This window comes from Canis aureus, chromosome 37 (genome assembly GCF_053574225.1).
Source record: "Canis aureus isolate CA01 chromosome 37, VMU_Caureus_v.1.0, whole genome shotgun sequence".
Classification (NCBI taxonomy): domain Eukaryota; kingdom Metazoa; phylum Chordata; class Mammalia; order Carnivora; family Canidae; genus Canis; species Canis aureus.
This window is the reverse complement of record NC_135647.1, coordinates 841,246-869,034: the sequence shown is the minus strand read 5'-3', so window position 1 is coordinate 869,034 and position 27,789 is coordinate 841,246. Positions and strand designations below refer to the sequence as shown.

The following is a 27,789-nucleotide window of genomic DNA, read 5'->3' as shown; positions in this document are numbered from 1 at the left end:
ACACTCAGACTCTTACCCAATCTCCTACTTTGTCTGATGAGAATGGTGTCTCTGACAGCTTCAGCATTTTGGAAGGTTGACCAGTTGAACTTCTTTGGATCTCATCATGTTTTCTTTTCATTGTAGTGGTCTCATAGCAGAGACTACACGTTATTTTGTGAGGACAGCCCTCAGTGTCATGTTGAGGGGGCACCCCACAGATTGCATGGACATTTCCATCACACGACACACAACTATAAGCACCTGAGCATACCTTCTCACAAACTATACAGGATAAAAACTTAAGTCTGCTTTCTGGAAGGTTTTTCATGGTCCTGGAAGGAATAGCTGTAAGATTCTCCTCAACATCACTACTATCTGTGCCAGTCTCGACGTTCTCCTCATACTGAGCTCCTGGTGTATATTCTAATTCTCTGTCAACCTGCTCTAATTCACGTTCTGGATTCAGGCTAGCAATAAGCTCTTCTGTCAACTGAGAATGACACAGGCCTAGCTTAGCTTCAGAGTTAAATGTGCCTTCAAATGGAATCTGTTGCATGCCTCGGTGATAGGGCTGATTTTGGGTCATTTGAATGAACCACAAAAATTCAGCCCAGTGTGATGAATTGTTAGTTTGCATCCAGGAGATAATCCTATTTTGGATATCCTCATTAGTTTGATTCATAGCACTTTGGCTTTGACAGGGCTGAGGCTTCCCATGGACAATTTTCAATTCTGGCCAAATATTACTAAGTTCACCGACAATCTGGCTTGAAAATTCCCTTCCATTGTTAGATTGCAGGACACTGGGTGCTCCGATAATTGTAAAAATATCTAAAAGAGCATGTGCAATTTCCTTAGGCCTTTTAGATTTTAGTGACCGCAAAAAACTCAACTTTGTATGAAGGTCTTGATAATGCATGATGAATTTATACTCCCCATCAGGACTCGATTGCATATCTATAAGATCCACTTGGCATCTTGAATTAACTTCCTTAATTGGCTTTGATGTTAGAACTTTCTTGAGTTTTGAATTTTTCTGTTGGCATGGTTTGCAGAGTGTCAAGTATAGCATTATAACTTCCTTCGTGATGTTCTTGTATTTTGCTTGTAATTCTTTTTCCATGCGGGTACGCCCACCATGTCCAATGCTGAGATGGGTATCATGCAGAATGTCAAATAACTCCTCACTGTGTAAGTAATACCGTACTTTATCTGTTTCCCCATTTACAGCCTCAATCAGCTTTTCATTTCCCTGTACAAGGGTCACATCAAATCTAGCCAAGCGACGGTAGTCAACTGATTCCTTTCTTGCCTTTGCTTTTGCCTCTTTCACTTCCCTTATTAATTGACAGTACTTTGCTTTAGAAAATATCTTGGTATTATTACTTTTGTTTTCCAATAACACTGCTAAGCTTCTGAAGAACTTCTCTCTCATGTTTTCTGGTTTGACTTCTGGTTCATGAGTGTCCAAGGTATTGGGGTTATCATCACCACCCATGCTTTGAGACATCATGGAAAGCCACAAAAATGACCCTAAAATATAAAGAAAAAACAATTAGAATATTTGGGAATATAATTTGAAATATATTCATTGCCCAAGTAGCCACTAGAGCTCGGGGTAGAAATAGAGGCTCCAGGCACACAAGTTGGTTAGGGAGTCCAACCTTGGAGGAAGAGAAGCCAAATGAAGAACCCAGCCAGGAACAAAAAGTTCTGATATAGTAAAGGTAAAAAGCCAGGATGTGACTTTCCAGAGCAGTATGTGGGATTAGCCTTAAAAGTAAAGCACTGTTTTATGCAAAACAAGCAGCAAATTGATGTTATTATTTATTTATTTAGTACAAAAGACAATTTTTGGGCTAGAGAAGCCTCAGCAATTCAGTAATAGATTTTTTTAAAGATTTATTTATTTATTGTAGAGAGAGAGCGAGCATGCACACACGAGTAAGTGCAGGGGGAGGGGCAGAGGGAGAGAGTCTTAAGCAGGCTCTATGGTCTGGAGCCTGATGTGGAGCTCCATCTCATAACCCTGAGATCAGGACCTGAGCTGAAATCAAGAGCTGGATGCTTAATCAACTGAGCCCCCCAGGTGTCCCAGTAATAGTTTTTTTTTAAAAAAAGGCCTGAGACTATACCACATTTTGTTCTATTAAGACAGGCTAGCTGTTACAGCAACATCTGGGATGTAGGTTTCAACATCATATACTTACATCAGCTCACTTTTGAGGCTTGTGAAACTATAAACCCAATACAAGTATCCTTATTATTAATTTTAATAAATACATAGTAGTAGATGAGCCTGAAGTAGTGAAAACTCTTTGACTTGACTTAATATAGGATATTAAAATAAATGTTTAGAACATTCATAATAACAGAAACATTTAGAATAACTCAAGCCTGGCTAGTCTTAAGGAAACTATTTTAAAAAAAACAAAAAGAATGGGGGAGGGGCAAGATGGCGGAAGAGTAGGGTCCCCAAATCACCTGTCTCCACCAAATTACCTAGAAAACCTTCAAATTATCCTGAAAATCTATCAATTCGGCCTGAGATTTAAAGAGAGACCAGCTGGAATGCTACAGTGAGAAGAGTTCGCGCTTCTATCAAGGTAGGAAGACGGGGGGAAAAGAAATAAAGGAACAAAGGCCTCCAAGGGGGAGGGGCCCCGCGAGGAGCCGGGCTGAGGCCGGGGCGAGTGTCCCCAGGACAGGAGAGCCCCGTCCCGGAGGAGCAGGAGCTGCACCAACCTTCCCAGGGGAAAGGGGCTCGCAGGGAGTTGGAGCAGGACCCAGGAGGGCGAGGATGCCCTCGGGCTCCCCGGGACAGTAACAGCAACTGCGCGCCCAGGAGAGTGCGCCGAGCTCCCTAAGGGCTGCAGCGCGCACGGTGGGACCCGGCGGGACCCGGAGCAGCTTGGAGGGGCTCGGGCGGCGGCTCCGCGGAGGGGGCTGCGCGGCCCCGGGAGCAGCTCGGAGGGGCTCGGGCAGAGGAAGAGGCTCCGTGCAGAGGGGGCTGCGCGGTTCCAGGAGCAGCTCGGAGGGGCTCGGGCGGCGGCTCCGCGGAGGGGGTTGCGGGGCCCGGGAGCGCGAATCCAACAGCGCAGGCTCCGGAGCACAGGGCGCCGGGACACAGCCCAGGATCCCGCCTCCCCCGGGACAGGCAGAGGCCGGGAGGGCCCAGGACAGCAAGGAAGCTCCTGCCCCAGCTGGGCAGATCAGCGGCCCCGCCCCGGAGCCTCCAAGCCCTGCAGACGGAGTTCCTGCCGGAGCTGAATCCAGGTTTCCAGAGCTGCCCCGCCACTGGGGCTGTTCCTCCTGCGGCCTCACGGGGTAAACAACCCCCACTGAGCCCTGCACCAGGCAGGGGCACGGCAGCTCCCCCAACTGCTCACACCTGAAAATCAGCACAACAGGCCCCTCCCCCAGAAGACCAGCTAGACTGACAACTTCCAGGAGAAACCAAGGGACTTAAAGTACACAGAATCAGAAGATACTCCCCCGTGGTTCTTTTGTTTTGTTTTGTTTTGCTTTTTGATTTGTTTCCTTCCCCCACCCCCTTTTTTTTCCTCCTTTCTTTTTCTTTCTCTTTTTCTTTTTTTTTTTTTCGTTTTTTTTCTTCCCTTTTTTTTCTCTTTCTCTTTTCTTTCCTTCTTTCTCTCCTCTCTTTTTCTCTTTTTCCCAATACAACTTGCTTTTGGCCACTCTGCACTGAACAAAATGACTAGAAGGAAAACCTCACCTCAAAAGAAAGAATCAGAAACAGTCCTCTCTCCCACAGAGTTACAAAATCTGGATTACAATTCAATGTCAGAAAGCCAATTCAGAAGCACTATTATACAGCTACTGGTAGCTCTAGAAAAAAGTATAAAGGACTCAAGAGACTTCATGACTGCAGAATTTAGAGCTAATCAGGCAGAAATTAAAAATCAATTGAATGAGATGCAATCCAAACTAGAAGTCCTAACGACGAGGGTTAACGAGGTGGAAGAACGAGTGAGTGACATAGAAGACAAGTTGATAGCAAAGAGGGAAACTGAGGAAAAAAGAGACAAACAATTAAAAGACCATGAATATAGATTAAGGGAAATAAACGACAGCCTGAGAAAGAAAAACCTACGTTTAATTGGGGTTCCCGAGGGCGCCGAAAAGGACAGAGGGCCAGAATATGTATTTGAACAAATTCTAGCTGAAAACTTTCCTAATCTGGGAAGGGAAACAGGCATCCAGATCCAGGAAATAGAGAGATCCCCCCCCTAAAATCAATAAAAACCGTTCAACACCTCGACATTTAATAGTGAAGCTTGCAAATTCCAAAGATAAAGAGAAGATCCTTAAAGCAGCAAAAGACAAGAAATCCCTGACTTTTATGGGGAGGAGTATTAGGGTAACAGCAGACCTCTCCACAGAGACCTGGCAGGCCAGAAAGGGCTGGCAGGATATATTCAGGGTCCTAAATGAGAAGAACATGCAACCAAGAATACTTTATCCAGCAAGGCTCTCATTCAAAATGGAAGGAGAGATAAAGAGCTTCCAAGACAGGCAGCAACTAAAAGAATATGTGACCTCCAAACCAGCTCTGCAAGAAATTTTAAGGGGGACTCTTAAAATTCCCCTTTAAGAAGAAGTTCAGTGGAACAGTCCACAAATACAAGGACTGAATAGATATCATGATGACACTAAACTCATATCTCTCAATAGTAACTCTGAATGTGAACGGGCTTAATGACCCCATCAAAAGGCGCAGGGTTTCAGACTGGATAAAAAAGCAGGACCCATCTATTTGCTGTCTACAAGAGACTCATTTTAGACAGAAGGACACCTACAGCCTGAAAATAAAAGGTTGGAGAACCATTTACCATTCGAATGGTCCTCAAAAGAAAGCAGGGGTAGCCATCCTTATATCAGATAAACTAAAATTTACCCCAAAGACTGTGGTGAGAGATGAAGAGGGACACTATATCATACTTAAAGGATCTATTCAACAAGAGGACTTAACAATCCTCAATATATATGCCCCAAATGTGGGAGCTGCCAAATATATAAATCAATTATTAACCAAAGTGAAGAAATACTTAGATAATAATACACTTATACTTGGTGACTTCAATCTAGCTCTTTCTATACTCGACAGGTCTTCTAAGCACAACATCTCCAAAGAAATGAGAGCTTTAAATGATACACTGGACCAGATGGATTTCACAGATATCTACAGAACTTTACATCCAAACTCAACTGAATACACATTCTGCTCAAGTGCACATGGAACTTTCTCCAGAATCGACCACATACTGGGTCACAAATCGGGTCTGAACCGATACCAAAAGATTGGGATCCTCCCCTGCATATTCTCAGACCATAATGCCTTGAAATTAGAACTAAATCACAACAAGAAGTTTGGAAGGACCTCAAACACGTGGAGGTTAAGGACCATCCTGCTAAAAGATAAAAGGGTCAACCAGGAAATTAAGGAAGAATTAAAAAGATTCATGGAAACTAATGAGAATGAAGATACAACCGTTCAAAATCTTTGGGATGCAGCAAAAGCAGTCCTGAGGGGGAAATACATCGCAATACAAGCATCCATCCAAAAACTGGAAAGGACTCAAATACAAAAGTTAACCTTACACATAAAGGAGCTTGAGAAAAAACAGCAAATAGATCCTACACCCAACAGAAGAAGGGAGTTATAAAGATTCGAGCAGAACTCAACGAAATCGAGACCAGAAGAACTGTGGAACAGATCAACAGAACCAGGAGTTGGTTCTTTGAAAGAATTAATAAGATAGATAAACCATTAGCCAGCCTTATTAAAAAGAAGAGAGAGAAGACTCAAATTAATAAAATCATGAATGAGAAAGGAGAGATCACTACCAACACCAAGGAAATACAAACGATTTTAAAAACATATTATGAACAGCTATACGCCAATAAATTAGGCAATCTAGAAGAAATGGACGCATTCCTGGAACGCCACAAACTACCAAAACTGGAACAGGAAGAAATAGAAAACCTGAACAGGCCAATAACCAGGGAGGAAATTGAAGCAGTCATCAAAAACCTCCCAAGACATAAGAGTCCAGGGCCAGATGGCTTCCCAGGGGAATTTTATCAATCGTTTAAAGAAGAAACCATACCTATTCTCCTAAAGCTGTTTGGAAAGATAGAAAGAGATGGAGTACTTCCAAATTCGCTCTATGAGGCCAGCATCACCTTAATTCCAAAACCAGACAAAGACCCCACCAAAAAGGAGAATTACAGACTAATATCCCTGATGAACATGGATGCAAAAATTCTCAACAAGATACTGGCCAATAGGATCCAACAGTACATTAAGAAAATTATTCACCATGACCAAGTAGGATTTATCCCCGGGACACAAGGCTGGTTCAACACCCGTAAAACAATCAATGTGATTCATCATATCAGCAAGAGAAAAACCAAGAACCATATGATCCTCTCATTGGATGCAGAGAAAGCATTTGACAAAATACAGCATCCATTCCTGATCAAAACTCTTCAGAGTGTAGGGATAGAGGGAACATTCCTCGACATCTTAAAAGCCATCTATGAAAAGCCCACAGCAAATATCATTCTCAATGGGGAAGCACTGGGAGCCTTTCCCCTAAGATCAGGAACAAGACAGGGATGTCCACTCTCACCACTGCTGTTCAACATAGTACTGGAAGTCCTAGCCTCAGCAATCAGACAACAAAAAGACATTAAAGGCATTCAAATTGGCAAAGAAGAAGTCAAACTCTCCCTCTTCGCCGATGACATGATACTCTACATAGAAAACCCAAAAGTCTCCACCCCAAGATTGCTAGAACTCATACAGCAATTCGGTAGCGTGGCAGGATACAAAATCAATGCCCAGAAGTCAGTGGCATTTCTATACACTAACAATGAGACTGAAGAAAGAGAAATTAAGGAGTCAATCCCATTTACAATTGCACCCAAAAGCATAAGATACCTAGGAATAAACCTAACCAAAGATGTAAAGGATCTATACCCTCAAAACTATAGAACACTTCTGAAAGAAATTGAGGAAGACACAAAGAGATGGAAAAATATTCCATGCTCATGGATTGGCAGAATTAATATTGTGAAAATGTCAATGTTACCCAGGGCAATATACACGTTTAATGCAATCCCTATCAAAATACCATGGACTTTCTTCAGAGAGTTAGAACAAACTATTTTAAGATTTGTGTGGAATCAGAAAAGACCCCGAATAGCCAGGGGAATTTTAAAAAAGAAAACCATATCTGGGGGCATCACAATGCCAGATTTCAGGTTGTACTACAAAGCTGTGGTCATCAAGACAGTGTGGTACTGGCACAAAAACAGACACATAGATCAGTGGAACAGAATACACAACCCAGAAGTGGACCCTGAACTTTATGGGCAACTAATATTCGATAAAGGAGGAAAGACTATCCATTGGAAGAAAGACAGTCTCTTCAATAAATGGTGCTGGGAAAATTGGACATCCACATGCAGAAGAATGAAACTAGACCACTCTCTTACACCAGACACAAAGATAAACTCAAAATGGATGAAAGATCTAAATGTGAGACAAGATTCCATCAAAATCCTAGAGAAGAACACAGGCAACACCCTTTTTGAACTCGGCCATAGTAACTTCTTGCAAGATACATCCACGAAGACAAAAGAAACAAAAGCAAAAATGAACTATTGGGACTTCATCAAGATAAGAAGCTTTTGCACAGCAAAGGATACAGTCAACAAAACTCAAAGACAACCTACAGAATGGGAGAAGATATTTGCAAATGACATATCAGATAAAGGGCTAGTTTCCAAGATCTATAAAGAACTTATTAAACTCAACACCAAAGAAACAAACAATCCAATCATGAAATGGGCAAAAGACATGAAGAGAAATCTCACAGAGGAAGACATAGACATGGCCAACATGCACATGAGAAAATGCTCTGCATCACTTGCCATCAGGGAAATACAAATCAAAACCACAATGAGATACCACCTCACACCAGTGAGAATGGGGAAAATTAACAAGGCAGGAAACAACAAATGTTGGAGAGGATGCGGAGAAAAGGGAACCCTCTTACACTGTTGGTGGGAATGTGAACTGGTGCAGCCACTCTGGAAAACTGTGTGGAGGCTCCTCAAACAGTTAAAAATATACCTGCCCTACGACCCAGCAATTGCACTGTTGGGGATTTTCCCCAAAGATACAAATGCAATGAAACGCCGGGACACCTGCACCCCGACGTTTATAGCAGCAATGGCCACGATAGCCAAGCTGTGGAAGGAGCCTCGGTGTCCAACGAAAGATGAATGGATAAAGAAGATGTGGTTTATGTATACAATGGAATATTACTCAGCTATTAGAAATGACAAATACCCACCATTTGCTTCAACGTGGATGGAACTGGAGGGTATTATGCTGAGTGAAGTAAGTCAGTCAGAGAAGGACAAACATTATATGTTCTCATTCATTTGGGGAATATAAATAATAGTGAAAGGGAATATAAGGGAAGGGAGAAGAAATGTGTGGGAAATATCAGAAAGGGAGACAGAACATAAAGACTGCTAACTCTGGGAAACGAACTAGGGGTGGTAGAAGGGGAGGAGGGCGGGGGGTGGGAGTGAATGGGTGACAGGCACTGGGGGTTATTCTGTATGTTAGTAAATTGAACACCAATAAAAAATAAATTAAAAAAAAAAGAATAATTTGGGATTAGCACATCACCTCTAGACAGTGTTATGGGAAAAATACTTTCTCTCAAGTCAACATTGTTTATACTACCAATCTGCATACCAAGTTTTAAACTGGTGAATTTAAATCATTCTCAAATTTTCATAATTTCCAAAACTACATTCAAATTAGTGATATGTTACTGTGAATCTGGCCTCACTTAACTCTTAATTCTTCCAATAAGACTCCCATAAGCTTAATTTAAACTCACCAGTAAGTTCTCCTTTCCTGAAAAAAATAAATTTACTCATAACACAAACCAGCATGTAACATTTTATTCTTTAACTGTTCCGTATGTAGAACTAAAACACTAAGTTTCTAAAGAAGCAGGAATTTCTCCAGCATCTTTTCCATTATCTAACACATGACCACACAGGCAAGTGATAGATAAAAATGTGCTGACTAATTTTATAATGAAGATGACAACACTCATGGGAAGTGTGATCCCAAAATATGATTGACAAGGTGTTCATACGGAGGGTGTTTCTTCTGCACTAATATATTTTGTGCCATGCTGTAGAGCCATAAGCAGAAAAGGCAGACAAACAAGGATGAATTTGGGATTGGGGGGGGGTGGTGGGGAATACAGGGCAATGTAAATGAGAACCAAGAGCATATGAGGTCCAGAGTTAGGAGAACAATATTAGTAAGTCTAGGATAAAGAGAGACTGCCTAGGACTTTAAGAGATGAAAAACTTCTATCAATTATACTTAAGTCTTCTGGAAAAGACAACTGCTCCAGAAGCAGGCCAGCCAGTGTTCCTGCCTCCACTACACATTACCCTATTAACAGTCCTTGAAGTGCTAAGGGACACAGACTTCACAAATTCCATTCTCTCTAGTAGAATTTCTAAGTAGTATTTCCAAGTCTTAAATATCATACGTGACAAAAATTGGAGCAGAGCCTATAGAAATGGGACCTATGGCTATAGTGATAAGCGCTTAACATTCATCCACAGATGCACCTCTGGTTTATCCACAAGTAATTAATTCCATTGCAAAATATCCACAGAAAAATCTTGCATTCAATGGTTTCTTACACAATCACCTGGCTGCTTAATTCAATTCCTTTAATAGCATCACACAACCCTGGCTGACTTTTCCTCCAGCTATATTCAGTAAGGTAGCGATAGAAGGAGGTTTGATAACTTCTCAGCGACTAGATCCTTCCCACTTTCAGATCTCATGCTCTTTCCAGACTAAATGATCCTCACCATTACCTTGCAGTGGGTGTGGCTCTGGAGATTCACATTCCATGCTGTCTTCCACAGACTGGAACTGGGTCCCCAAGGACTCCTTTGCGGTATCCAGAGGAGTCATTTCCTCCACAGACGTCTCTGGCCTATGTGTACTCTGTGAGACCTGAGGACAAACAGGTGCATTTGGAAATTAATATACTGTACAAACCGCAGAACATTCTTCTACTGAAATAGGATGTAAGGAGAGAAAGTCTCCACTGAATTCTGAAGAGGAGTGCAAGACAGAGTAAGAAGAGGCTAATAAGACCAGAGCCACATAACACAAACTGTCCCCCCGAACAGAAGCTGATACCCATCCCTGTGGTTTCTGTTTGGGGAAATAACAACGGAAACACATTAGAGAAATCCTCCGTACGCTGTGGTAATTAAAAGTAAATTGTAAATGGATTTCAGTATGAGTAATTAAAAATAAATATTTGTGGTGAGGATTATGCAAATTAGCTAATAGTCACTAATGAGCTATTCAATCCAGGAAGGAATCTGACAGTTGTTTTAGAATAAATGTGGAAAATCATTACCCCAGTGGTACGGATGGGAAAAAGGAAATCACCTTGGGTAACAGTGTTGGGTGAAAAAGAAACATTATCTTCTCCTCACACTAATCATCTTGTATATGGTTTATAATTAAATTTCCCTAACTGTCCCCAAAATATATTTTATGGTTTTTTAACTCTGTGAAACAATGTTTATACATTGTTTTTGGTTATTACATCTTTTGATTCTTTTAATCTAAAATAGTTGCCTGCCTTTTCATGACATTCAATTTTAAGAAGTCAGAGCCAGAGGGAGAGGGGGGGAGAATCTCAGGCAGGCTCCATGTTATGGAGCCTCATACAGGGCTCCACCTCATGACCCTGAGTTCAGGACGTGGGCCAAAATCAAGAGTCAAACACTTCGCTGACTGTGCCACCCAGGCACCCCTCTGTCTCTCATTCTGAGTTATCACTATAGACTTAACTTTGTAATCCATTCTATCCTTATTCACCTTGATCTTAAACTGTCTCCCACTTGGCCTCCAGCGCCCCTCTGATCAGGCTCCTGCATCCTTTGAACATGACCCCACTTTTTTTTCTAGTACATCCATGCTTTCCACAACAATAAACACAAGGACCACATTATATCTTCCCTGTCCCAGATCTAGTTTCAACTATGTTCCTAAGAAGTCGATTCATTCTAGAGCAACAGTGTTAGTAACAAAGACAGAGTAGTAGGTAGGCTCATTGTTCATGGTGTGTCATCCCCTCCAGGCCCTTTCCTGGGTAGAGCTGGCAAATATAGTCCTAAATTATCATGAATTCAATTCAATTTCAACACCACAAGATTTACCTCCTCTTTCCATACTCCATTTTAATATGTCGCTCTGGCAGTGAAACAAAGCCTAGTTCAATACAATGTTTATATTTACTCATTTGCTGTAACCTACAATAAACACAAAAGTTTCAGAATTACAATGCTTGTAGAACACTCTCAACAACATACCTACTGAGTAAAATCTGTCTTTGTAGCTTTATATGTCCAAAGGCAGTATTCCACTGAGATTATGTAGTCAGAATACGGTGTTCAAGTTACCTGAATTATTTTTTTGCTATTATTAATTTGATATACAGGTGAGTTCATTTGTTTGTGTTTAATCATTTTGAATTTAACATTATTTTTAAATACTTACAACATTTACATGATATAAAAAAATCAAAATATATATTCAGAGAAGTCTTGCTCATATTCTACTCCACCCTACCCACTCCCATAAGAAACTATTTTTGGAAAAAAAAAAGAAACTATTTTTGTTGTTGATGGTTTACCCTTTATTTTTACAAGAATAAATAAAACATATATATACACACACACTAACACTGGTACATATGTGTATACATAATATATACAAATTTAATGCAAATCTGTACTTTTTTTCATACTATATATAGTTCACCTTCTTTCTTTTTCACTTAATATAAAAATACTATCTGAAAGTCATTTCATACTAGTCCCTAGATAACCTTCCTCATTCTTTTTTATGTGTACATGGTGCCACATTATACTGATGCACAATAGTTTATACACACATATGCACAATCACTCTATGGATGAGCATTTAAGTTGTTTACGATATTTTGCTTTTACAAAGAAATAGCTGCAACAAAAAAAAACATGTCTATGTTCTCTTATTTGTAGATGTGTATATTCAAAGTAAATTCCCAGAAAGATTATTGCTAGGTCGATCAGAGGGTAAATGCCCAGATGTCAGATGGTGCCAAAATCTTCTCCCGCTGCCCCCATGGGGATGGTACCATCTTGTACCAGCAATGTAGGGACAGGACCCATCTTCCTAGTTAGGCCAACAGACTGTGGTGGCCAAGCTTTTGAATTTTTGCCATCTAATAGGTGATAAAGGGTACCTCAGTGTAGTTTTGTTCCTTTATGACTGAAGTGGAACATCTCGTACAGTTAGAAGCCATTCAAGGGATGCCTGGGTGGCTCAGTGGTTGAGTCAGGTTGTGATCCCGGGGTTTTGGGATGGAATTCCGCATCAGTCTCCCTGCTGAGAGCCTGCTTCTGCCTATGTCTCTGCCTCTCTCTTTGTGTCTCTCATGAATAAAAAAATCTTTTTAAAAAAAGTCATTCATTTATCTATTTATGAAATCTGCTCATGTCTCTTGAGGATTTTTTTGCACTTCTGTTTAAAAAGATTAGCTTTTGGGGATCCCTGGGTGGCTCAGCAGTTTAGCGCCTGCCTTTGGCCCAGGGCACGATCCTGGAGTCCCAGGATCAAGTCCCACGTCGGGCTCCCGGCATGAAGCCTGCTTCTCCCTCCTCCTGTGTCTCTGCCTCTCTCTCTCTCTCTCTCTCTATCATGAATAAATTAATTAATTAATTAAAAATAAATAAAAGATTAAAAAAAGATTAGCTTTTATCTATGACATATATTACAAACATTTGTACTAATTCATTTAATTTGCTTGTGGGGGTTTTAGTTTTACATTTATAAATTGTTTCACAAAGAAAAATTTCTTGGTATTACTTCTGGATTTTGAGTAATTCTATACACCCAAATAATAAAAAAAGTCATTCATGTTTTTTATCCTAGTACTTGGGTGTTTAAAATACTATTAACTTTAAAAATTCATTTTCTATTAAGTTTTGGGTTTTAGGCAGCACAGTCATCTTCACTGGGTATAGATGAACCTAAGACACAGTAATACTTTATTAAGTTATTACCTAATAGGGTCATCCCCTCAGAATTCAGGTGCATGCACATTAGCTGGTGGGTTGTACTCCTCAGCTTCCCTGGGTTCTGTTTGCTTATTTTCTTCTACTTATCACTGGCAGGTGGTATCTCTGGCTCTACTTTGGTCTGAAATTTTGTGTTCCCCCTACTACAAGTCACATGTGAAAATCCCAACACCCACCTAGATGGTTTTGGGAGATGGAGCCTTCGTAAGAAAATTAGATCATAAAGATGGCGCCTTCATGACAGAGATTAATCCTCATAAAAGATCTCGCACAGAGCAGCTTAAGCCCCTTTCTGCCATACAATGAAAAATCTGCAATGGGAAGAGACCCCCCACCTAACTGTGATGGCACCCTTATCTCAGACTGCCAGCCTCTAGAACCGTATCTGTTTGTTTACATCGATATTTTGTTACAGGAACATGAACAAACTCAGACTCATATTTTACTTATGATGTGGTTAAATAAGGAAGAGGCTGAATACAAGAGGACATCAATGCTCCAAACAGGTTTATCTAGCGGGAATATTCAGAAGAAAAGTTGTTGCTGTTAACTTCAAATTAACACTACCTTTAATATAAAAGCATGGTTACCTCCGAATTATCCATATAGCACCGTTGGTTTGATTAGGTTTCACTTTCTTTGGAAATCAGAAGCTCTTTTAGCCTTTGTGTAAATTGATTTACTAAATATCAGTAAAATATGAATCTATACATTCAGCTGTGACACCATCCAGTATGTATGTTTTCCTGGACTGTGTTACAGTCTAACATCAGCTTGTGCTAAGTCCGGAAGTAATAGTGTACAAGGGGGAACATCACAGAAACCCAGGAAGGTGGCTAATGGCTCACTGGTTGGCACAGTTTGTTATCAGAAACTCTTAATGTTCTTGTCTGGCATTTCAATCACTGTAACACTGTGTTTGTTATCAACTTACATTATCTTTTTCCACTGAAATAGTGTATCTACATATAACCTTTCAGATGAAGTCTAAAGCATCAATGCCATTCACCAGGAAAAAAAAATGAGAAAAGTTGTGTGCTGGGGTGTTATGCTACCCTAGTTTAGGAGACCTTTCATTGACTTATAGACTTCTACTCATTTCACCTATAGACCTTTATAAGCAACAAGTAAACTGGGAGTGAAGATGTGCTAGGTAGATTCTATTCTCAATCTCTGCCACTGTGAAATCTAATGAAAACAGATTAATGAAAATCTGTATTCAACAGCCAATAATAACCTCCTATAGTTGTCTCAAAAGAATAGTCTCTGGGATTAATCACATCTCTATGGTTAATTCTAAAACAGAGCAAGAATAAAAGTTAAAAAAAAAAAAAAAGCTGTCATCTCCCTAAGAACAGATATTCTGATTTGTATTTACTTAATAAACCTTACAGTGAAAAGAACACCAAAATCAGGCTTGGACTTTCCAGTTGGAAGCTCTGACTATGGCACCTGATCCCATCTCTCTGAGTCTGCTACTCACAGGGGAAGTAGCCTGGCCACTTCACATTCCTGCCACACCTGCTTTCCTGTGCAATAGCCTCATAGAAGCCATACTGCAACCCAACCAAACATTTCAATAGTCTGCCTTACCAAATATTCTTGAGGACAAAACAAAGAAAAAAAATTCATCTATTGGGACGCCTGGGTGGCTCAGTGGTTGAGCATCTGCCTTTGGCTCAGGATGTGATCCGAGAGTTGGGGATCGAGTCCCACATTGGGCTCCCTGCAGGAGGCTGCTTCTCCTTCTGCCTATGTCTCTGCCTCTGTCTCTGTATATCTCTCATAAATCAATCAATCAATCTTAAAAAAAAAAAAGTTGATCTATCAATATATAAGACACTGGTGTGGAAACCCAATTAATCCATGCTCTACCACCTACTTGGCCTCAAGTACCCATGCTCTGCATCTAACTTCAAAATTCAAGTAAAAATTTAGCTTATCCTCTGGTAGGCATTTACAAACTTGGTTAACTCTGAAAATTTCCCTCACTATGTCTTGGCTTTACAAAAATAATTCCTCATTCACATGACATACAAATCTAAATATGTGCATGTAGTCAAATATCCTAGCCTATCATGCAGGAGACATCACAATGGGATAAAAATCTTTTATTTAATACAATTTTTTAGGTTTATTTCAGAGAAAGAGAGAGAGAGAGTGAGCATGCAATCAGGGGGGAAGGGGAAAAAGACTCAGACTCCCTGCTGACCCTGGAGCATGATGCAGGGCTTGATCCCAGGATGCTGAGTTCATGACCTGAATGGAAACCAATAGTTGGATGCTTAATTGACTGAGCCACCCAAGAGCCCTGTAACTAAACAGTTTTTAATTGACGTATTATATGCTTAGAAAAAAGTACACAGCTCAAAAGCACAGAGCTTGATGATTTAACACAAAGTGAACCACCTAGGTAAAAAATTAGAACATGATCAGCAACTCCAAGGGCTATTCGTGTGGGGCACCGGGTGGCTCAGTTGTTTAAGCATCTGCCTTTGGCTCAGGTCATTGAGAACTGGGCCCAGCACTGGCCTCCCTGCTTGGCAGGGAGTCTGCTTCTCCCTCTACCCCTGCACTCTGCTTGTGCATTCTCTCTCTCTGTCAAATAAATAAAATCTTTTTTTTTTTTTTTTTTTTAATGTTGTTATAAGGGACATCTGGGTAGCTCAGCTGTTGAGTGTCTCCCTTTGACTTAAGGTGTGATCCCAGGTCTGGGAATGGAGTCCCACATCAGGCTCTCTGTGAGGAGCCTGCTTCTCTCTTTGCCTATCTCTGCCTCTCTCTCTGTGTCTCTCATGAATAAATAAATAAAATCTTTTTAAAAAATGGTTATGATTTTTATCCTTTAAAAATAAAAAATGAGGAACACTTGGGTGGCTCAGCGGTTGAGCATCTGCTTTTGGCTCAGGGATTGATCCCAGGGTCCTGAGATAGAGTCCCGCATCTGGCTCCCTGCAAGGAGCCTGCTTCTCCCTCTGCCTATGTCTCTGCCTCTCTCTTTGTCTCTTATGAATAAATAAATAAAATCTTTCAAAAATAAAAAAAATGAAAAAAGTACAGTCCATGCCAACATTCAGATGTCAACTAGTGAAATGTTATGCTTTAAAATGTAGAAATTATAGATAATTGTATATTCATCAGCAATATCCATGAATAGAAGCAATTTTGTTTCTAGCATTGTCATCCTACTCTCCCAAAATGTATCAACTGAATAAAGATGATTGGAGTATGCACAGTGATTAGGATTAAAAACATAAGACACTGAAAAAAAAAAAAAAAAAAAAACATAAGACACTGGAAAAACTTTCCTGACCCACCTAACATCAAACCGTGACTACTGTAGATTGTAGGACAACAGTGTTGCTCTTTTGCCCTCTCAATTCTACAGATCAGTGGATTCGTGGAGGAAAAAAAAACTCTCAGAACTGTAAACTATTTCACAGTTACTTGAATAATTTGAATAATTCAAATTCACAGGCAGAACAAGACACTCAAACAGTCTAAGTTAATAGTAAAAGGTGTAAATGGTAGAACTTGTTCTGCTGCATGGCTAGGAAATGCCCATGGATACTGAACCCAAACTATAACAGACCAGAATATTCCAAAAGCAAAAACTCAGTGATGTATGAGGAAATGAAAGGCAAGGTTAAAGGAATTCACGTGTCAAGGTCCTTTCCCAGCAGGACCCACGTTATAAATTTACACACTTCCTAGACTGTGCAAAGTGTTTAAGAAACTAAACCAATCTCCTTTAAAACAAATTCAAATTCAAAAAACAGATGAGCCAGTTTCCTTGGTAAGGTTTTCCCTTCCCTGATCTTAGGAATACGATATCCTACATAGATTGGTTTGTATAAAAAATGGGCTGTGTTTCAATTGCCGAAATCCTTCCCTAACAAGAGGAGGCAGGGTCCTAGAGTAAGGATAGAAGTCATCTGGAGAACAGGGGGAACCCAGTGCTTATACTAATCATACCAATTCCGTAAAGCTAATATAAGCACAACTCTTAGAGCAACTAAGATATGAAACCAGACATCCCTACAGCTCCTTGCCAGTCCTCTCCTGCTGATTCCTCCTCTCCCACAGTGGGTATACACCTGTCTGCTTGCCCACTCGAGCAGTCCTGCAAGGACCTCCACCACCAGGGTTTAAGGGGTGACATGCGATGGCAGTAACAAAGTAAAAGCCAAAATTACCTCAAACTGGTTAGATGATCGTTTGTCTTTCACTCTATGATTCCTGGCTTTTATTTTTTAAAATGCCTAGTAAGAAAGTTTTAGTTGTAAAATCGTGTAGTAAATATGGCTATATTCATTAGAAATGCATATATTTCCCCATTAGTTAGAACACTTAACTAACAGTAACTTAAAAAAAAAGGGGTTTATTTTTGTCACATGACAAGAAGTCCAGGGGAGGGCAGGTGTGTGCATCGCCTCACTTACTAATGGTTTTGTGGGGACCCCAGCTGTGGTTTTATCTCCACTCTGCTATTCTTAACATACAGTGTTCTCCTCATGCTTATCATTCATGGTCCCCAGATGGCTACCACGGCTCCAGATACCACATTTAGGTTCAAAACACGAAGTGGGAAATAGTGAACTAAACACATCTGTTCCATTTTATAAGGAAAGTAAAAGCTCTCCCAGAAACTCCCAGAAAACATGCCTATTGCGCCTGGCCAGAGCTAGGCTGCAGAGCCAACTCTAGTACAAGGAAAGCTGGGAAAGTATCTAGGTAGCTACATTGCTGACATGAGCAAAATCAACAGTAAAAAATGTTGGGAAGGAAGAAAGAAGGGGAGAGTAGATACAGGTTTCCCTTGCTATACAGAAGTAGAGAGTTCCTAGAAAAACTAATGTAAGCCAAAACGGCATAAGGCAAACAGTGTCCCTCACTTTCTGTCAGTTCACATTGGGCTACTTCCCCTGTACAAAAGACCTACATTCGTTCCTGGTTTTACTCACCAGAAGAAATCCAAAGAGGATTTTCATTTTTATGAAGAAGAGGCATTACTGTGCTAATGCAGGTAAAAATGCAAGTAAAGTGGTGTAAAGTGAAGGGGTATAAAGCCAACTGTCTGAATGCAGGGGATAACTGTGTTCAGCTGGCAGCAACATTCCTTAACAAAGCTAAAAGAGGAAAATCCAAAAGTAACAGGCACATTTTAAGGAAAAAAACCAATACTGTTCATTTGGAACAAAGGGACAGGTGTGCTGGCTAGAGTAAGAGACTGCTTATACAGGCATCTATGTTATAATAAGTGAACTCATGAAGAAACATGCTTTCTACAAAACTGCACAAAAAATACCAAGATTTTTGGAGAAAATAAAGTCACAGGGTAGACTACTGAACATCTATACAACTCTGTCACCAGAGCACTAATAAAACGATAGCAATTCTAGTAAAAATAAAAGCATAGTCAAAAAGATATAAAGAATTATTATATCTCATATAGGACTTTACCTTACAAAGGCAAAGTTATTGTGTTAGAAAGAGGTATAAGGAAAGGGTGAAGCAAGGGTAGAGACACTGTCATAAGAAGTTCAGGTGGAGGGGCACATGGGTGGCTCAGGTCATGATCCCCGGGGTCCTAGGACCGAGCCCTGTATGGGGTATGGGTCTCCCTGCTCAGCAGGGAGTCTGCTTCTCCCTCTCCCTCTGCCCCTCCCCACCTTTTCTCTCAAATTAAAAAAAAAAAATTCATGTGGAGAAGTATTTGCACATTTTCCAAGAAATGTAGTGATATTATTTTATTTATTTATGATAGTCACACAGAGAGAGAGAGAGAGAGAGAGAGAGAGAGAGGCGCAGACACAGGCAGAGGGAGAAGCAGGCTCCATGCACCGGGAGCCTGACGTGGGACTCGATCCCAGGTCTCCAGGATCGCGCCCTAGGCCAAAGGCAGGCGCCAAACCGCTGCGCCACCCAGGGATCCCTGTAGTGATTTTAGAAGAAATATAATAATGGTTCTGGCTCATCATCTTGCTTTTCCTTTAACTTTGACATTGACTGAAAAAAGAGATACCTAGTGATACTTAGTTTTCATTCAATAAAGCAGCAGCTTCTATGGCTTCAACAAAATCTTACACATGAAGCTCGATCCCCCTGTGTTTTGCATGGCCATCATCCTCCTCAGTCCACTGCTACTCCCGAATCATGCCTAAAGCACAAGGTGAGTGAGAAATGAACAGCATCACCTTCTTCCACACCCTCCATCTGTGCCTGAAACTAGCTGCTGTAGCTCTTACAGAAAGATCTTCTGCATGGGATTGCAGCAGCTCCCCAGGATCTTCACACTCAACTTCTGATTCAGCTTCCTATGCCAGAGCAATGCAGCTCGCCTGGATTCAGAAGAGCTCTTGTGAAGGTTCAAGGCCTTTAGAATCATGAACTAAATCAGGGAGAATTTTATGTTACACTCCAAGCAAGGCTTTTGTGACATCATTCCAAACTACCACAATATCATCAATGGCAAGTTTAATGTTGAATTGATTCCAGACTGCAAAAACTTTGTGTGTATATCACCCCTTGTAGGTGCAATAAACATCTGGAATGTTCTCCTTAAGTAATAAGCTTTAAAGGCTGTGATCACACTCTGATCAAGGGGCTGGAGCAAAGAAGTTATATTAGGAAGAAAAATGAGAACTTTAATATATGAAGAAAATTCAGCAACTGTCAAAGGATGGCTCGGATGGCTTATAATTCTTAAGAATTTTGAAAGACAATTTTTTTCCTCTTGCAGTTGCTTTTTAAAAGCATCACCTAAAAGATCAGTTAATATCTGCCCTATTATCCAGCCTCTTCCACTAGAACTATAGTAGGCTAGTCTTTACAACTCCTTTCAAAGCTTGCAGGTAGGCAATGTGATGAACCACAACAGGCTGTAGCTTCGTATCTCCACTGACATTTACACTCAGCATAGCACCAGATGATCTTTTGTAGCCTCAAGCCCTCAAATGTATGTTTCTTCCTTTGAGATACAGGCTTTTGAGGGAATCTGCTTCCAATAGAGCTGCTTTCATCAAAATTAAAAATGTGATCCAGGGTACAGCCTTCTTCATCAATCAAATTTCTTAACACTGGCAGAATGGTCTACAGCTCCCTCTACCTGCCCTCACAGCGTCACCAGAGAGCTTAACATTGTGGAAAGCATGGCGGTTCTTCAAGTCACTAAGCCAGACACAGATGAAGGCACTTCTGCAGGATTTCCAGCTTTTTTCTTAAGGTCTTTATATATTGCTAGGACCTTGTCTTTGAGAAAGGCTGCCTCTGATTGCTTTTTCCTTTGGTACTCAATCCACACACTAACAGATGTTCTATTTCTTCTACTTCCTTGGGCTTTGTTTTAACAAACTTTGTAGCACTGGATTTGTTCCACCTAGATACCTTTCTCTTATTTCCAAGCATTGTCTCCAGCACTATGCAAAGCTGACTCCTTCATAACAGTGCCACAACCAATGTCTCAGATTCTTCCATTTTTTTTTTTCAAAGTGTTTTATATTTTCAAGCTTTTCTTCAATCGTTAAAGCTTCTTTTATGCTCACTAGCAGAAATTTTATCACCAGCACGCTTCGGTAGCACTTGTAAACCTGTGCTTGCTCACTTTCTCAAACACAAAAAAGTTTAGTGAAAGATACACAAAGATGGGAGGGAACCTTGCAAATAAACATTACCCAGAGATTGTGTCCAGGAAAGCCAAGAGGAAGGATATGGAGGTGAATGGGCATTTGGCACATTAGTATGTCTTCACAACTTGCTGCATTCTGCTGCAATCAGATACTTTCCATTCAGCTGCTCTTACTTGGTGGCCCCAAAACATCTACTTGCTGGTAAAATTCATGTATGAGTCAGCACCACTTCAGCATTATACTATGGACTCAGGTCCCTACTTATCAGTCTCATAGGAAAGATCTGACTTTCAGAAAAAGGTGGTTCAGGGGTTTAGCGCCACCTTCTGCCCAGGGGCCTGATCCTGGAGACCTGGGATCAAATCCCACGACCGGCTCCTTGCATGGAGCTTGCTTCTCTCTCTGCCTGTGTCTCTGCCTCTCTCTCTCTGTGTCTCTCATGAATAAATAAAATCTTAAAAAAAAAAAAAAAAAAAGAAAAGAAAAAATAGCCCAGACTGTCTATATAATGTGTTCATATTTAAAGAGTCCAGAGAAATGTATGGATAGTATCATTAGAGAAATGTAAAAGTGTTTGGTGATAAGGCTCTATTATGCTCTATAATTACCTTCCTAGAACACAAGTATACTCTCTTAAAAATAATCTCTAGTGTAATAACGAAAGACCAAATTTTGGGCTCAATACACCTCCCATACCAACAATTCCAGGTACTAAAAAAGTATCTAGAAAATGATGCAATTAATCTCTTTGTAGTACAGAAGACATTAAAGCCCTGAGAAGGTGTGATATGCCCAAGGTTACACAGCTCATTAGTGACAGGGCCTATTATGGAATCTAAATCTCACCATTCACTGTTTTCCTGATAGTTCTATTAAATCTGGCTACTTCTTTCTCTCTCCTAGAAGGTACTCCTTATATCACACTAATTTGTTTTCACATATATTCAAAGTACTGCAACTCCTAAGAAGAGACAGCAACTTTAACTTCAGTCACTAAATAAAATATATTTTCTACTGGTAAGCAACGGATCAAGGTTTCCAATTTGGTTAAATCATCGACTTATTTGGACCAGCTCTCACAAGAACACTCTTACAGGGGCGCCTGGGTGGCTCAGTGGTTGAGCGTCTACTTTTGGCTCAGGTCGTGATCCCGGGGTCCTGGGTTCCAGGCCCACATCGGGCTCCCCTCAGGAAGCCTGCTTCTCCCTCTGCCTATATCTCTGCCTCTCTCTCTCTCTCATGAATAAACAGAAAATTTTTTAAAAAGCTTAAAAAAAAAAAAAAAACACCAAACACTGTTACTCCTTAAGCATGAACGGATTCCTCTGCACGGGTGATCAAATGAGAATGCCCCAAAGCAGAATTTGCAGCCACCAGTGTGAAGTTAACAGCATGCACTCCACCGGGGACCCATGCCCCCAAGTTCTCCAGGGAAGATGGCACCGTGCAAATCCTCACCTGCTGTCGGGGTTCGTCCAGCTCCCTCTCCAGGTCCTCCAGCACGGCCACCACCTCGTCCCCGCTCTCGGGGTGCTGCTCCCGCACCCAGGCCTGGAGCTCCTCGGGCAGGATGGTCAGGAACTGTTCCAGCACCAGCAGCTCCAGGATCTGCTCCTTGCTGTGGGTCTCGGGGCGCAGCCAGCGTCTGCACAGCTCCCGGAGCCGGGTGAGGGCCTCGCGGGGCCCAGGGGTCTCCTGGTAGCAGAAGTGCCTGAAGCGCTGGCGGCGGAGCTCCCTGGTGTGAGACAGACCCTTCAGCAGGCAGGGTTCTGGCCCCCACAGCGGGTCTTCCTCCTTCACCTTCACTCTGATAATACCCGCGTGGTCCTCTGCAGCCGGGCCAGCCTGGGCCGTGCGGAGCCCCGAAGCCGCGGCCATCCCGGTAGCTCTCCGTGCACCCGGCGGTCTGGGCAGACGCGCGCTCTCCGCTCCCCGACCCCACTCGGTTAGGAAAGTCTCCGCGGTAGGGAAGCCGCCAGCACCGGGAGATCGCAGACGCCGCGGAGCGCGGGTTTCCGTGACGACTCGGGGCGCTGCGCGGGGCCGCTCCGCTGGAACGGAAGCCGTCCTCGGCGCCGACGGGAAGCCGGGAACGCACGGCCTCTCACCTCACCTGCGGGGCGCGACCGCCAGGTGACCGCGGCCGCCTGGGACCTCATGGCGCCGGCGCCCGGGAACCCGGCGGCCGGACGCGGGGAGGGCCGCTCGGAAGCCAAGCCCGACGGCCAGGAGGGCGGGGGCTCGCTCCTCGGCAGTCAGCGCGCAGCCCCGGCCTCCCCCCGCCGCGGCCCCCACCTCCCGGAGGCCGCAGCAGGCCCAGCGCCACCCTCCCGGCCGGCGGCGCTCCACCCTCGCCTCCGCAGCCCGCGCGTCCCCGCCGGCCGGGCGCACTTCCGGTCTGGGCGCACTTCCGGTCTGGGCGCACTTCCGGTCGCTCTAGCCCGCGGGCGGTGCGAGCTCTTGGTGGTAGCGGCCACGGGCGCTCGGGGGCCTGGCTGTGGTCGTACGTCGGGAAGCCGCGCGCCTTGTGCGGACCGCTCGGGCTTTCCTCGTGGGCGCCACACGGCCGTGGGCGGGCTCTGCTGCGGCGGCTGCGGATCGGCGGGCTGCACCCCCCGCCGCTTCCAGCTCCTCCGAGGCCTCAGTCCTTCCGCGGCCGCCGCCAGCGGACCCGAGGAGGAGCTAGAGGTGCAGCCTCCTGTCTCCAGGCTTGGGTGGGCAAACCGCGGGGACGGCGCGGGCTCTGGCTGCTGCTCCGGCGGACGAGCGGGGCCCGAAACCGCCGGGAGACCGGCCCAGGAGCGGGGCTGCGCGCTCCGCGGTGCGTCCAGAGCCCCGGGAGCCCTCGCCCGGGACCCGGGACCCGGGAACCTCCCGCCGCTGCGCCCTCCTCTGGGCCGCGCGCTCCGGTGCGCGGCGTCGACAGGTGAACGCAAAGGCGGGGTCGGAGCGGGCGCCTCCCGGGAGGCCGGTCGCCGAGGGGAAGGCAGCGGGCGGCGCACCACGCCTGAGGTCCCGGAGCCTCGCCGGGCCGGCCCCGACTCCCTCCGGCCCCCTCCCCGCCGGACTCCGCCTGGGTAGCTGCCCTGCAGGAGTGATGGAGCCCCCAGGAGCGCCGTCCAAACCGGAAGGGCGCCTTTCTCCATGGTCTTCCCTTCTACTTTGGTCCCTAGTGATGGCTCACATTGTGGCATTTCTGATTCAGGACGCTTTGAAGAATCAGAGCTTTTCTTTTGGAAATCTCGACATTAAAAAACGCTTACCCCTTGGGTTCCGTAAGTGATCTCGAGTGAGTCCCTAAACCCAGTGAAACTGTATGTAAAATATTTGCTTATGCACCCTGATCATCCGATCCTCAAAGGAGCCTCTCCAGTTCCCTAGGCACTCTTAACGTGTTGCATTTATCTTTCGTGGTTTTCCCCAGCCAGCTGCTAATGCTCTGCAGTCACCGATTCCATCTTCTATCCCTTTCATTTTCTGTATCCTGTTGTCACAGCCGTTATGAGCACAGGGCGCAGTCATCAGGGAGTAAACATGACCTCTAAGGCCTCTATAGAAGGGCGCTAATTCCTTGATAGCGTTTCACTTTTACTATCTAAAGTGATACACACCTGTAAACAACAAATTTCTATCACAAAAGTGAACATGGCAAAAAAAATGAAAAGCTCCTTTATCCCTTAATTCCATTTCTCAGAAAAAAATCATGCCAAATTTGGTATATATTTCTCACACTTCTTTAAAAATGAATATAGGGCAGCCCGGGTAGCTCAGCGGTTTAGCGCCGCTTTCAGCCCAGGGTGTGATCCTGGAGCCCGGGATCAAGTCCCACATGGGGCTCCGTGCATGGAGCATGCTTCTCCCTCTGCCTGTGTCTCCGCCTCTCTCTGTGTATCTCTATGAATAAATAGATAAAAATCTTAAAAAAAAAAAAAAAAGGAAATGAGTTGAGACTACTGTCCCTTTCTGCTGCACTTTATGCTCAGGTACATGATATACACCTTAGAGTGGCTGTATCTAATTCTGTGCTGATAACATCTATTATTTTTCTTAAACAGAACCCCCTAAATTGTGTAAGCTGCAGACCTCACAAAATCTGGATAGCAAAAGAGGTGGGCTGGAGAGTGCCCCAACTGCCTTGAGTTCTGTTTTGCTCATCCCCTCTTCCAGGACAACACAGCATCAGATTTCGTTGTCAGCTTGGTCCCAGGGAAGCCTGACCCACCTCTGGGCTGGAGCTACTGCAGTTATGGCCAAGGAGATATTTAACCACGACTAAGATAGGTGTGTTCACCTTTTTGGTTGGTTCCATGGTGTAGGGGTTAGCATTCTGGATTTAGAATCCTCAAGTTGAGTTTCACTCAATGCACCTGTTGGGAAGCACCTTTTATATTTTATAGTTAGCATCTGAACACGCAGCACTATTCAACTTCCCAACTTGAATCAAAGAGAAGAATAAGGAAAGTAAATTCCACTTTCAAAACTTCACCTCCCGACCTTCCTGGAGCAGCCAGCATATTCAGCATCTCCAAGTACACAGGCATCCCCAGAGCTCTCAATCCGCCCCACTCAGAGATACCAAGCCCCATACCTAGGGCACTTCTCATTCTTGCCACCAGCAGCACACGTAAGCCCTTGCTCCTTCCTCCTTATTCCCAAAACCTGCCCCAGATTCCTGGAGGGCAGCCTGGATGGAAGCCGCTGAACGCTCATCGATCCATGCCCCACGCTAACACAGGCAGCCCAGGGTGGGGTGTCCTCACACCAACAAAAACTGCAGCTTGAACCACCAGAGCTGAAGCTCAGGAACAAAAATATGCTGGCAGAGTAGCACAATACTCTCACTGTGCGGACAGGATAGAGTTGGCTATAGCAATCAAACCCAGGAAGTCCGGACACTCATTTAGATGAGAAATGGGTCATGGGAAGGAATGATTTCCTTGAGGAGGACAGGAACTAAATTAGGAAGAGAGGGGTATAAAAAAAAAGGAAAAGGCAGATATCTGTGTTTTGTACAGACAGATTTTTTCTATGTCAGAAGAGGCAACCTTTAAATCCAGTGATCTATTTTCAGATTCCTTTTTACTTCAACATTTTAATATTCTCATAACAGAAAGTCAAGTCCTACTCTCCCCAATTTCAGTAATTCATTAGACTGCAAATATTTATTAGCTCCTATTATGAATTAGCACTGGTTACATAGAAATTATGTAGCAAATTAAGGCTACTAAGTTTATGAAAATAGAATCTTTTGGTTCCCACTGGGGGTGCTTGCTTGTACCTCCATGTACATGGTCTGTGATAATGCTAATTGCAAAGGGAAATAACCTCTTCTGCTTGGGGTGTCATCACAGCAGGTGAGATCCTGCCTTCTTTCCACTTTGTTGATGCTAGTGTGATGAGGTCCCCCCCAAAATATCTTCTCTCTTCTGAAATGGCCTGATGGCTTTCCCCATGTGGGAAGTCTATACCTGCAGTCCTTCCAACTGGCACCACCTCCAGCCTGTGGTTCTCTCTCAACCATGCAGTACTGGCATCCTAACCAAAAGAAACTCAATACCACAAATGGCCCACAGACTTCCAACCACTCTCCCAGAACTTTATGAAGTGACAGTAACAGAAGGAAGAAATACTTCTTAAATATTGAAATAATTAAATGATGTAATCATTATCATCAAGGATTCACTTGTCCTACCTTAAATCCACTAATTCAGACTTTATTCCAACCCTCTAAATGAAGGTAATGAAAAGGCCTGGGTGGAGGAGTGCCTGCACCCAAGTGACCCAGGACTGGGGAGAAGGCCACAGAGCAGCTGCCACAGGGAAATAGAACCAGCCAGACACATGATGGAAGCTGAGGGAGCACGTGGATACCTCTGCTAGCAACTCACATGCTCCATGGCTCTCCTATGCCTTTAGGAAGCTGAGGGAATGTCTATGGGTATTCACAAAGACTCCCTCCTTGACCAAACTAGTGAGGTTCTTCTGAACTAGGTGCCATCCTTGGCCTGACAAGCCCAGTTTAAGAATCCTATGGAGGCCACTTTTGGCAAGAATCCTGCTAAGTCAGTTTAGGTGGGAAACCCCTACCCTTCATATCCAATCAAGTTCCTTCTACTCCACTAAATATTTAATCAAGTTTTTTTGTGTTTTTGTTTTTAGCAATTTCTCATCCAGTGATTCTCTTTCCCTGCCCTTGGCTGTAAATCCCTAGCCGCCCCAGTTGTATTCCAAGTCAAGTTTAATCTCTGTCTTTTACTGCAATAGTCTTAACAAGCCTGTTTAACGCCATCTGGTGCGATTTTTCTCTGATAGTTCCCTCAAAGAACTTACAGACACATCCTGGGAAAATGTGTTTTCCAGAGAAGAGACTTAACTCAGGATTTGAAGATGCAATCAGCTATGCAGAGAAGGACAGAGTGGAGTGAATGAATTAATAGTAGTTAATTGTCTGAGGATATGAAAACAGCTTTTAAAATCTGTACAAAATAGGGGTACCTGGGTGGCTCAGTGGTTGAGTGTCTGCCTTTGGCCCAGGGCATGATCCCGGGATCTTGGGATCGAGTTCCACATTGGGCTCCCTGCACGGAGCCTGCTTTTCCCTCTGCTGTGTCTCTGCCTCCCTCTGTGTCTCTCATGAATAAATAAATAAAATATTTTTTAAAAAATCTGTACAAAATAGGAGAGATGTAGCTGGGAAGATTGAAGACAGGAGCAGCTTTCCTGGGCTGAACGTTTACAAAAATAAAAAGAATCCTGGGTGGTTAGATGTGACATGTAGATACCTGAGCCAGATACAAGGCTTTAAGGCCAATGGAAGAAACATCTGAATGCTTTATTAAATCACAGATTCAAAAGCGTACTCCTTGGGATCGTAATTTAATAGATCAAGAGTGAGGCCCAGAATTCTTCATTCACAACAAGCATTTGAAGCAGCCCAGAGATCATACTTCAA

General features: G+C 43.2%; 1 protein-coding gene across 1 annotated transcript in view; it reads right to left on the bottom strand.

Moving 5' to 3' along the window:
- The window catches only part of SCAND3 (SCAN domain containing 3), a 28,273-nt gene extending 5,173 nt beyond the window's left edge, over positions 1-23,100 (bottom strand). Inside the window, exons 1-3 of the mRNA XM_077885894.1 lie at positions 22,296-23,100; positions 9,940-10,081; positions 17-1,515 (exon numbers count right to left, since the gene is read on the bottom strand). Coding sequence (XP_077742020.1) covers positions 17-1,515; positions 9,940-10,081; positions 22,296-22,715 — 2,061 coding nt within the window. The 5' untranslated portion in view covers positions 22,716-23,100. The remainder of the gene's footprint in view (positions 1-16; positions 1,516-9,939; positions 10,082-22,295) is intronic.
- Between the last annotated feature and the right edge of the window lie 4,689 nt (positions 23,101-27,789).